Source organism: Patagioenas fasciata, chromosome Z (assembly GCF_037038585.1).
Source record: "Patagioenas fasciata isolate bPatFas1 chromosome Z, bPatFas1.hap1, whole genome shotgun sequence".
Taxonomy (NCBI): Eukaryota; Metazoa; Chordata; class Aves; order Columbiformes; family Columbidae; genus Patagioenas; species Patagioenas fasciata.
The window spans coordinates 70,129,834-70,140,247 of record NC_092560.1 but is presented as its reverse complement, the minus strand read 5'-3'; the positions used below and the strand labels follow the sequence as shown (position 1 = coordinate 70,140,247).

General features: G+C 40.7%; 1 protein-coding gene across 1 annotated transcript in view; it reads right to left on the bottom strand.

Annotated features, from left to right (window-relative positions):
• Nucleotides 1-2,391: 2,391 nt before the first annotated feature.
• ANKRD31 (ankyrin repeat domain 31) overlaps nucleotides 2,392-10,414 on the bottom strand; it is a 65,992-nt gene continuing 57,969 nt past the window's right edge. Inside the window, exon 26 of the mRNA XM_065861371.2 lies at nucleotides 2,392-4,293. Coding sequence (XP_065717443.2) covers nucleotides 4,142-4,293 — 152 coding nt within the window. The 3' untranslated portion in view covers nucleotides 2,392-4,141. The remainder of the gene's footprint in view (nucleotides 4,294-10,414) is intronic.

The window sequence follows — 10,414 nt, the reverse complement described above, 5'->3', positions numbered from 1 at the left end:
CCGGCGCCGAAGCGGCCGAGGCCCCTCCGGGAACGGGCCCCTGCGTGACCGCCCCTCCCGGGGGCGGCCCGGGCTCCTTCCCCTTGCCCTGGGGGTGGCGGCGGCCTCTGCTTTGCTGCCCTGGGGAAGCACGGGCGTGCGGGGAGCTGTGCTGCAGCGGCTCCGGGGCCGGCGGGGGCTGTGCTGGTTTGAACTAATAAGCTGAGGTCTGGCTTTAAACCACAGCTAATAGTGAAATAACAACTCCCTTATGAGGAAAGGCTGAGGGAGCTGGGTCTCTTTAGCTTGGAAAAGAGGAGGCTGAGGGGTGACCTCATTAATGTTTATAAATATATAAAGGGTGAGTGTCAGGAGGATGGAGCCAGGCTCTTCTCAGTGACAACCAATGATAGGACAAGGGGCAATGAGTACAAACTGGAACACAGGAGGTTCCACTGAAATATGAGAAGAAACTTCTTCACGGTGAGGGTGACAGACACTGGAACAGGCTGCCCAGGGGGGTTGTGGAGTCTCCTTCCCTGGAGACATTCAAACCCACCTGGACACATCCCTGTGTAACCTCATCTGGGCGTTCCTGCTCCGGCAGGGGGACTGGACTGGATGATCTCTTGAGGTCCCTTCCAATCCCTGACATTCTGTGATTCTGTGGTACCTTGCCCTTGCACTGGGATACTGCAGTTCCGCAACGACTCCCAGGCAAAGGATGGTATTTCAAGCTCTGGCTGACCTGCGTGGCTCTGCCCTCCAAGCCCCTGCACACCTGGTGCACAGGTTAGGTGGGAAATTTCGAAGCCGCCGGCGGAATGGAGAGCATCTGCCCGCTCCTGCAGCACAGACCTTGCAGCTGGCTGGAGGCTGGTAATTGCTTAAGCCACTGTAACTGAGTTATATGTAACCATATGCCTGAGCTCCTTCCACAGAGACCTGTGTGAAATCAGGACACAGCTGCTGGACAACTTGCCTGCAGGTTACTCTGCTAGAGTGATATTGGTGTAAGGGGTAAAACTTTCTTCCCTGAGATGAAGCCAGAGCCTTAGCAACAACCCTCCTAAACAAAAAACACAAACAAAACCACAACAAACACACACAAAACCACCACCAACCCAATAAATAATAATAATAAAAAATTTTTATATATATATATATAAATAATTATGAAAATCTTAAGAGTCCTTTGAATGCTGTTCCATCTCTAAAATGTTTTACTCCCTTCCTGTGTCGTGTTCAGGCTTCTTTTCTTGATATGGCCAGAAACTTAGTAATTCCAGATCATCTATATGATTTCCTACCCAACTGATCATTTGACTACTGTTGACCAGAGAAAGGGCCTGAATCTCATCTGTGTAGTTGTTAACTCTCTTGATTGTTTAACCAGGCTGTTTTTTTCCAGTTAACAATAAGATTTGAAACACGGAAAAAACGTCTCTGCCCCTATGTCGTAACGTCAAATCACTTACCAACCGCAACGGCTCCAAGGATTTATGGCAACATTTTTCTCATATTGCTTTTGCCTCACTTCCTCCTTAGTTGCATTTCCACCACCAAAAATCCAAGGTGTATCTGGACCTTACAATACTTCAAATATCCTTCCAAAGCTGGCCTTCATTCCCACGTTTCTCTTAACTGCTCTTGCTGGTTATACTTCAGCTTTTCCAGGCAAGAAGGTGCAAAGTTCTGTCCTGATCCTCTGCCTAGAGTGAATTTAGTTTTATCCACATCTTTGTCTTTCTTTTCTCCTTTCCCTGTGTCTCCCTTGCTTATATAATTTCATAACCTCTGGCCTGTGCTATTCAGGAGGTCAGTTTATCACATTGGTCCCTGCTGGCCTTAAATCTATGAATCTTGTCTTTTATTGTCTGCCTCCCAGCTGCTTATCTTCCTTCTCACTCTCATTCTTTGGTTTTGTGCCTTGCATTCTTCCTCGCTGGTATTAATCTTCCACTGATTTTTTAACTCCATCTTGGCAACAAATAAATAAATAATTCTGTGGAAATATGAATCTGAATTTGCAGCTTTTGTTCACCATATCATCTCTTTCTTCTCTTATTCCCCATCTGAGGATGAACAGCAGGCAGAATGCCAGGGGGTTTGTATTATTTTCATTTTATGTCCTTTTTACTTCAGCATGCATCACACAAAATATGGGCTAACTCACAGCCCAGGAGTGGAGAAGGGGTTTACTAAATAAAAGAACTGAAAAATGAAAGGAGCAGGAGGGGCTGGCAGACTGCTGTCTGCCACGGGTGAGCAGGAGCTTTATTACTCTGCTGTAGTTAGGATCACTAATAGCTGCCTATCTTTGAGTTGTGATAAGAGCTTTTATTTTCATCCAAAAGTATACTTAGAAAGCAGAAATTTAAACAGAGAAAACAAAACACCCTATTACTGATGTCATGACTTTTTGCCATCTCTTAATGGATCTTTACAGTAAGAAAAATATTCCAGTAGGGGGAACAGGGAAAATTCAGAATCTTACATTTGTTAGTCATATTGAAAAATATTGGCAAACAAACACTTTTTTCAAGATGCTTATATACAATATAAGTATTGAAAAAAACCCTGGTAGTTTACTTCTGCCTATAGCATCAGTAAGAGACAGCAGTTTTCATGTAACACTTTGCATTTTTACCTCTTAGCCCAGCTTGAATCAACCAGATTTTTTTGTCACTGTATTTTAGGATTGCCTTAAGTCATGTAATCACATTAAAATAATGGACTAAAAGTATTACTGTCAAGTCCTCAGAGTTTTCATACACTAACTTTATTAGACATCTTGTAACAAAGAAAAAACCGTCAAACAAACCCGTAATTCACCAGTCATTGTAACAGTCAAAAGCCTTTCACTTTTCAGTGAAAGTGCAGTATTTGAATGAACATTTCCTTTAAACCAGTATGCCTTCAGGTTTGTTTGGCTGCAGCAGCTGAGAGACTGCTCCATTTTCTTTCTGTATGTAAAGTGCCCTTTACGAAATACCTGTCACTCAGTAGCCCTTAACTTTTTTGACTTCCAGGCAGTTTGCATTTCTTTATCCTGGCAGCCCATCAGGCAATGATTGCTCATGCATGCTAGGGCACAGTATTAGCTCTCTGCACACCAGAACCCTCTCCCTTCCCTAAACCACCTTCTGTTTAAGGCACTGATCAAATCCCTGCAGAAGGGCTCTTCACACTCCAAACAGCTACCTGAGGTTGTTCTGTATTGATAGGAGGTATTTCTCATTCCATTCACTGGAGTTAGGAGTAGGAGGTGTTATTATTTCATCTCTTCTTATAATCCAGAGAATGAAAGAGCAAGAATGCCATTTGAATGCAGATAACTCTCAGGACAGTCAAACGTGTTATAAATATGCTACTGAAGCAGATTCACACACTGTAAAATTAAAACAAACAGAAATCCTCCAGAGATTGGGGCGAATATCTAAAATGTTGTTAGATTGAAAAACTCATGTTCTACAAACACACTAACTGCATTTCCTGCCATATGCCAGCATATTTTCTGGCTATCAGAAAGACTTGGCTGGAACATGAACAGAATTTCCCTGAGCACTTCCAATAGCCAAGATTCTTCTTTTAACCTCTCCAAGCACCCACCTCCTTCTCAAATGTTTGAATATATCCATGCCACATAAAGCAAAGCTGCTGGTGGTTTTCAAAGCTGCTCATCTTGATTTTTCACCTAACTTAACAGCTTACGTTATTACACAAACACGTGCAGCCATTCCTGATAGCACGTGCTTGGGCAGCGCTGTTTCAGGTTTAGGGGTAGGAAGTGATTATCAGTGTTGATATCCATCTGTTTCTGTGCAGCCCCATCAAGCATGGGCAGCCACTGAAATTAGTGGAATTTCATATAAAGTCATCAACATGAAATATAATTCACAATGGGCACCAGTGTGTAACAGTCCTCATCTAACTCCCCATTTCTTAATCTTACAGTGCAAAATCCAATATTGACAGTTACCCTCACCTGCTACAAAGTACTCCCCAGTTCCTTGTTTACCCAAACAATCTTTTGGTCCATTCCAAGTGCTGGGCAAATAATTTACCAAAACGACAGTAACAAAGCATTTAGCTCTAAAATCTCAAACGTTTACTTTTAAGTAACAAGTAAAAAAAAACAATGTTAGCACTCAAGAAGTCTTTAGAATCCAAAATCTTCACATCCTTTGTAGAAACTCCAGTACTTTTCCATTACAGCACATGGTAGAAACTCCTCTTTACGTACCACTACTATCTCACGGAATTGAAGAAAATGTGTCAGACTTTCCTCTGAGTTGAACTGGACAGAAGAGCCTGTTGAAAATGAATGCAAATTATTACAGTGCATACCAGAGTAACAGAAAGCAATCCCTGTCACTGTTATCCCGAGAGGTGTTAACAGCTTGTTAGAACCACGTGTTAGTGATCCCTAGGAATCTGTAATGCATCCTGGGAATCTTGTCACGTACAACCCTGGCCATCTCATTGGTATCTCTCACTTGCACTCAGGCTTCAGTGAGACAGGAGCCATACTACACGTTGTGGTGCTCAGGGTGAGAGGTCAGCCATCGCAGCCTTCGCCAGTTACACAAAGGGAAAGTGCAGATGTTCTTCAGCACTGCTTACATTTGACATGTTATTTTCACAAATAGGTAAGTTTAGTGTACTGCCACAAAATTAAGGAATCCCTCTCACAAGGAATGGCCTTCCTACAGTCCTGAATGGACTATATGAAAAGGAAGGTGTACACCTGTACACAAGAAACTGCAGGACTGAACAATGGGTATTTGCAATATTTAAATATCTGCTGGACTGAAGTAATTATTGCAATGCATAAACTTCAAGGTACTTGTGCCAGTGCAGGAGAAGCTGAATTTTTTGTTTTCACTGTTAAAATTAGCAGCACAGTAACACTGTGAAGATCCAGCAGTAAAAAATGTTACAAGACATTTACATCATAATTGCGCAGACTCCAAAAGCCACTGGGAACCGCAGAGCTCCAGAATTACTTGCTTTTGTTCATCTTTTGCCCACACTTTTTCCCTTCAGTACCCTTGCACAAAATATCAGAGCTGCTAAGCTGTCACAAACAGCCCAACGCAGAAATGGCCAGTGAGGGCAGAACCATGACATGTAGCAGACAATATCAAGAGAGGGAGGGCTGTCATGAAAGCTGTGATGGCCTCTGTTTTAAAACAAACCAGCCAACCAACACAAATAACAAAAACCAGTGTTCAGACACTATTTAAGAGTCTTAAGAAGCAAAACAGGATAGGCATTTCAGGATTACTAGATCAGTCAAGGTAAATTGTTGTCAAAATGCAGAGAAAACATGTTTGAAATGACACCAGTTGGTCACTCAGCTTGCACTTACTTCTGGGCTACTATGTGACATCCCAAGAGCTTGTCTATCTCAGTTACCACAGTTTTCCAGTTGTGTCACCTACACTGATTCCAAAATGCAGAATATATTCACTGAACTGACAACACTGGCAGGTCCCAATGCTAAAACCATCAGAGTATCTTGCAGGTATTAGATTAGATCTTTTATCTCCATGTCTCAATGAAGATTTCCCTGCCGTTTTCTGACTTCCAGAGCTCACCACCCAAAACACCAAAGTGGCAAACTGCAAATAGAAGTGAGAGGTCTGCGTTCGGAAGTGCAAATACAGAGCCTTGTGCGTGAGGATGTGTGTAGTTCCACACCCATTACATCCACAGCAAAAATTGTGACTCCAGCAAGAACAAGATTGCATTTGGTACTTCACACCCCCTGTGCATCTTCAGCACGCTCACGCTGTAACAGAGCACGTAATGGAACAAAGCACACAACCTGATATCAGTCCAGGGTATATTTAAGTATCTTGGACTACAATAAAGATGGACAGGCTGAGCACAAGTTCAACCTGAGAAGTTACATCACAACACTCCACACACAGTCGTTATCGCTTACGAAGCAGTGGCCAGGGACAGAAGAGGTCAACTTACACACTCACCCAGAAGTGGTGTTTCAAAGGGCATAAACAGGAATGCTTGGGTGGGAAGTCACAAAGTAGTTTTAAGCACACCTTCAGGTAAAAACTATTTCAAAAGTAAGTCTGTGATTTTTTTAAATAAAATAAACTGCCAGAAACTGAGCTGAGACATTGTCATTAATATTGAGTCTACACGCACATGACAGGCATGATTTCAACCTGTTTTGATTAGCTGGAAAAAGCTTTTTCATTCTGAAATGTACACATTTTATACACAAGTACAGGAAAACTTCTTGGTCAAGTCTGAAGTTCATTTAACATCCTGTTCTGAGAGACCATAATTGGAGAAAAGACATTCCTTTCTTAGTCTAGAAATGCTCCTCTCAGCACTCTCACTGCAATATTCTAAGTTATTTACTAAAATTCTCAACTCAAATTTGAAAGTGTAATAAAGATATGACCAAATAAATTTATTGAAATAAACTTTTTCAGCAGCTGGCCACTTTCTTTGTTGATTCCTTTGGGTCAAATTAATGTTTTACCTGTTGGATTAATATTTTGTAGATTAAGTACCAGCATTCTATCATAAATACAGTTTACCTGAGTGAATAATTAAAATCTCTATCTAATTGCTACCTTTCAGTAACTTTAGGTAACAGTCAACAGCAAAAGCACAGTAATTCATACATCCCAAAGCTGTTCTCCTCAGTTCTAACATCAGAGATACCAGAGTTTTATAGATGATCATTTTTTCCCCAGTAGAGATGGATCAGTAATTGAACACTTAGTTCCTGTATTTCTTCCTCCATATTCTGACCCGGATGACTAATGTCCTTTCCATTTTCGTTTTTCTTCCTCAATTCTTCTTCCCTTTTCTCTCTCCCTTTGCTTAGTATTATTTTTAATCTTTTAATACCCACTTTGATGATTCCTTTCTCCCTTTTGCTGTCTGTTAACTCTCACCCCGTTACAAAAGACTGTCAGTGTACAAACTGTAAGCAGTGCAGAAAGGCTCCCACACTGCTACTGAAAACTTGTCTTAGTGCCTCGGGTACAGAAGGAAGCTTAGTAAAGATGCACACAGGGAGGTCCTCTCTGCCTTCCTGTCCTTGCTGTCCTGCCATCTTGATGAACTACAAGATAAAGTATCAAACAATATCAATACCAGAATGAGCCTTTTTACAACAAATCCAGGGAAGATGCATATTTTCTCTAGGTACTGTCTCTGGTCTGCTTGCCAATAGCTTTCCTGTCTCTGTTGGTATCTGTTTTAACCTTGTACTTTTGAAACCATTCTAAATGTGCTTCCATTTTGTTACAACTTTTGCAAAACCTTGTCTCTGTAGCTGCTAAGAACCTGAAAATTGTATTTAAGGAGAATTCCCCTTATTGGTGCAATGATATTCATGTCACATCAGAATTTCCAGTTGCACAAAGGTTAGTCACCAAGGATTGCCACTTTTGTGCAGAGTCACCATTCTCTGATCATTAAAATAGCCACTGAAAGATCAGTGTTTAAAAATGGCTATCTCGCCAGTATCCTCCTTATTCTTCCCAAGCAAGAAAGCGCTGGAACTTTCCAGAGATATGGTTAAGCTTTTTATAACTATTTTACTTGTGTAAATTATTTGTAAGAGGATTTTAAATGTTTTTGCAGTTTAAGCAACATATTTGAGGCAATTTACAGGTATCTGTAAATCCAGTTTCAGTACTTCTGTTAAACAAGTAAAAGATTATTATCACACCTGAGGGAAAGACAAACTGATTTGTAGTATCTGTGGCGAAGTCACAGAAGATGCTGTTCTTCTGACTCAAATGTATCTGGTCCAGTGCTGCTAGTCTGGAAATGGGCTACAGATGTGTAAGCAAAGAGAAAATCTAAGAGCAACACACTTAAAGGTGACAGCCTTTGATCTAGAGTGTCACAAGGGAGTATTTAGAACAAAAACCTGTCTTAAGGCACTTTCAAACTTCTTGGGCCTTATCCACACTTCTCTCACGAACTTAGAAACAGAGAAGACCAGTCACAAAGCAGGGGTTGTCCATTCAGACCAAGTAAGGCCTTGGAAATGATGGCAAGTGCCTTGCATAAACAACATTTTTGTATCCTCTGACTCTAAAAGGCTGCTACTGAACTCAGGCACATTAATTCTGCCCACACTAGTGGTCACTTTGAAAATAACTTTTCTTTCAGCTGATCAAGACCTGGTATCTCAGAAAAAGCGATTTCTGTGGGCAGATTGTCATTGTAAGAACAGATCTTTCTCTGACAAAATAGGATACTTTCCTGGTATTTTTTTTTCCCCTCCAAATGCCTTTGCTTGTCTCGAGGTCTCTCCACAGTTCTTGATTCACATGACAGAGATCTTAATTCAGATCCTCCTGTGAATGCTGGAGTCCAAGGTCTCAGCCCTCACAAACACATCAGTAAGTAGTGATCTTCCTCTAACAATCAGACATACGATGCCAGTCAGACACCTTAAGTTAAGGTATCCGTCCTCTAGAAGATAAAAGCCAGCAGGGATTTTGGCTTGTTGCTTTGTGATCCTCTGTGCCCACCCCCATCTGGATTTTGAAAGTACTTTTTCCCCAGGAACTAATTTATCAAGTGATCCTAAATTATGCATGCTGCATTTTTTGCATTGGTAATCATGACCCTTTGAAAAAAAAATCAAAGGTTATTTGTAACATCTTATGAAATAAATAAATCATTTCTGTTTGGAAGATGCCTAATGGACAATAATGACCAGGTACTTCATAGCACAGCTCTCAGTGACAGAAGGACTTAGAGCATCTTCTGATAGTCCCTCAGCCTGCAGTTCTTTCCTTCATGTATCAGACCTGCAGGTTCAGTTCCTCATTTGCCTATAACTAGAATTAGTATAACAACAATGTGGAACTGAATTCATACTTTCCCAATGCATTATTCTATTCTATTGCTTCTAGATAAAATGCTAGATTCGAGAAAGTAACATTTCTTCCTACACGAAAACCTTAATTTCATGTGCCAAGATGGTGGATAAGAACAGTTCCAGGGCCCACCTCGGGTAACTAAAACCAGAACATTTTAAAACCCTTGCAGTTTATAGCACATTGAGGTGCATACTGGAAGAAAAAGGGGACAAAGAATAAATCAGGTTTCAGCTCAGGTCAGAACAGCTATTTGATAAACAGTAGCTCATGTTTTTTGTGCACTGGAAAAATCTACAGCCTCAGAAAAACTTCTAGAGCCTTCTGCTAGGCTGTTATCATGTCACGATTTAAAGACTGAACTGTTTTGTTTTAAAGCTTCGTCCCAACTTTGTTGAAAGTATCTCCTGAAAAAGAAAAAAGATTGAAGTGTGATATAAGCGGAACAGTCACCAAGGTAAAATCTTCAGGCTGTCTCCTAAATGCTTTCATTTGACATCATCAGAGAGTGGTGTCAAAAAAGTCTGTCTTCTGTTTCAAGCAAAGCAGCTGCTGAAGCCACTGCCTCTTGAAGCTTGCTGTTTATCGTGTTGCCTTTCATTTCTGGCTTTCATAAGTGAGATGAAAAGGTAGACGTGTTGTAGGAAGATTATCTACAGCAATTCTGTTTGTCTTAGTCATCTCTCAGTCTCCACAGGACTACCAAAGTAGATGAAAATGTTATAGTACAGCTGATGAATTAAGGAGATGTGTCAGTTTTCAAACAATTTCTTTTACAACTCACTTCACAAAGTAAAAAGGCCAGAAAGCCGGTGTTTAAAGATCTTGAATATGAGTCAGTTTACTTACTTTTAGCCAGGCTTCTTAAAGACAGATGGTTTCTGTATGTGGCAAAAGAGGCAATGGTTGCAAGTTTTAATAAGCAAGATTCCAGTAAGATATATGGGGAAAAATAATCACTAGGAGCATGGTTAAGCACGTTGTACAGCAATGTTCTGGAATGTCCATCCTTGAAGATATCCATAATTTGACTGGACAAGGTACCAAGCAACCTTATCTAACTTGAAGCTAGTCCTATTTCAAACTCCATAGATCCCACCTAACACACATTAGTCTATAGTTCTGTGCAGTCACACTGTCACCTAGTTACTTTTGAAGTGATTTTCCAGTTGCAGAAAAACCTGACTGACAGATAAGAAATACAGGCATAAAATTCTTAGAATTGGTTTCCATGGCATGTAGTCCTTGAAAGCTGCTTGGTTTTTTCATGGGTTTGTTTGGTTTGGTTTTTTGCCTCCTAAAAAGTGAATTTTGTTTGGCTCTTGCTGGTCACATAGCTCACCACTGAGTCAGTCATGCAACATTCTACTTTTTACCTTATTGCTGATAGTCAAATAAGAGCAGATAGAGGATTTTGGAGAGGAATAGTGTGCAGATGGAGGAAGTCTATACTTCAGACATGGTATGCAAAGTTACTGGAAAACATAGCTTTGTAAATTCTTCTGATAGAACTATGTGCTTCTTTCTAAAGTATGTAAGTACCTAAAACA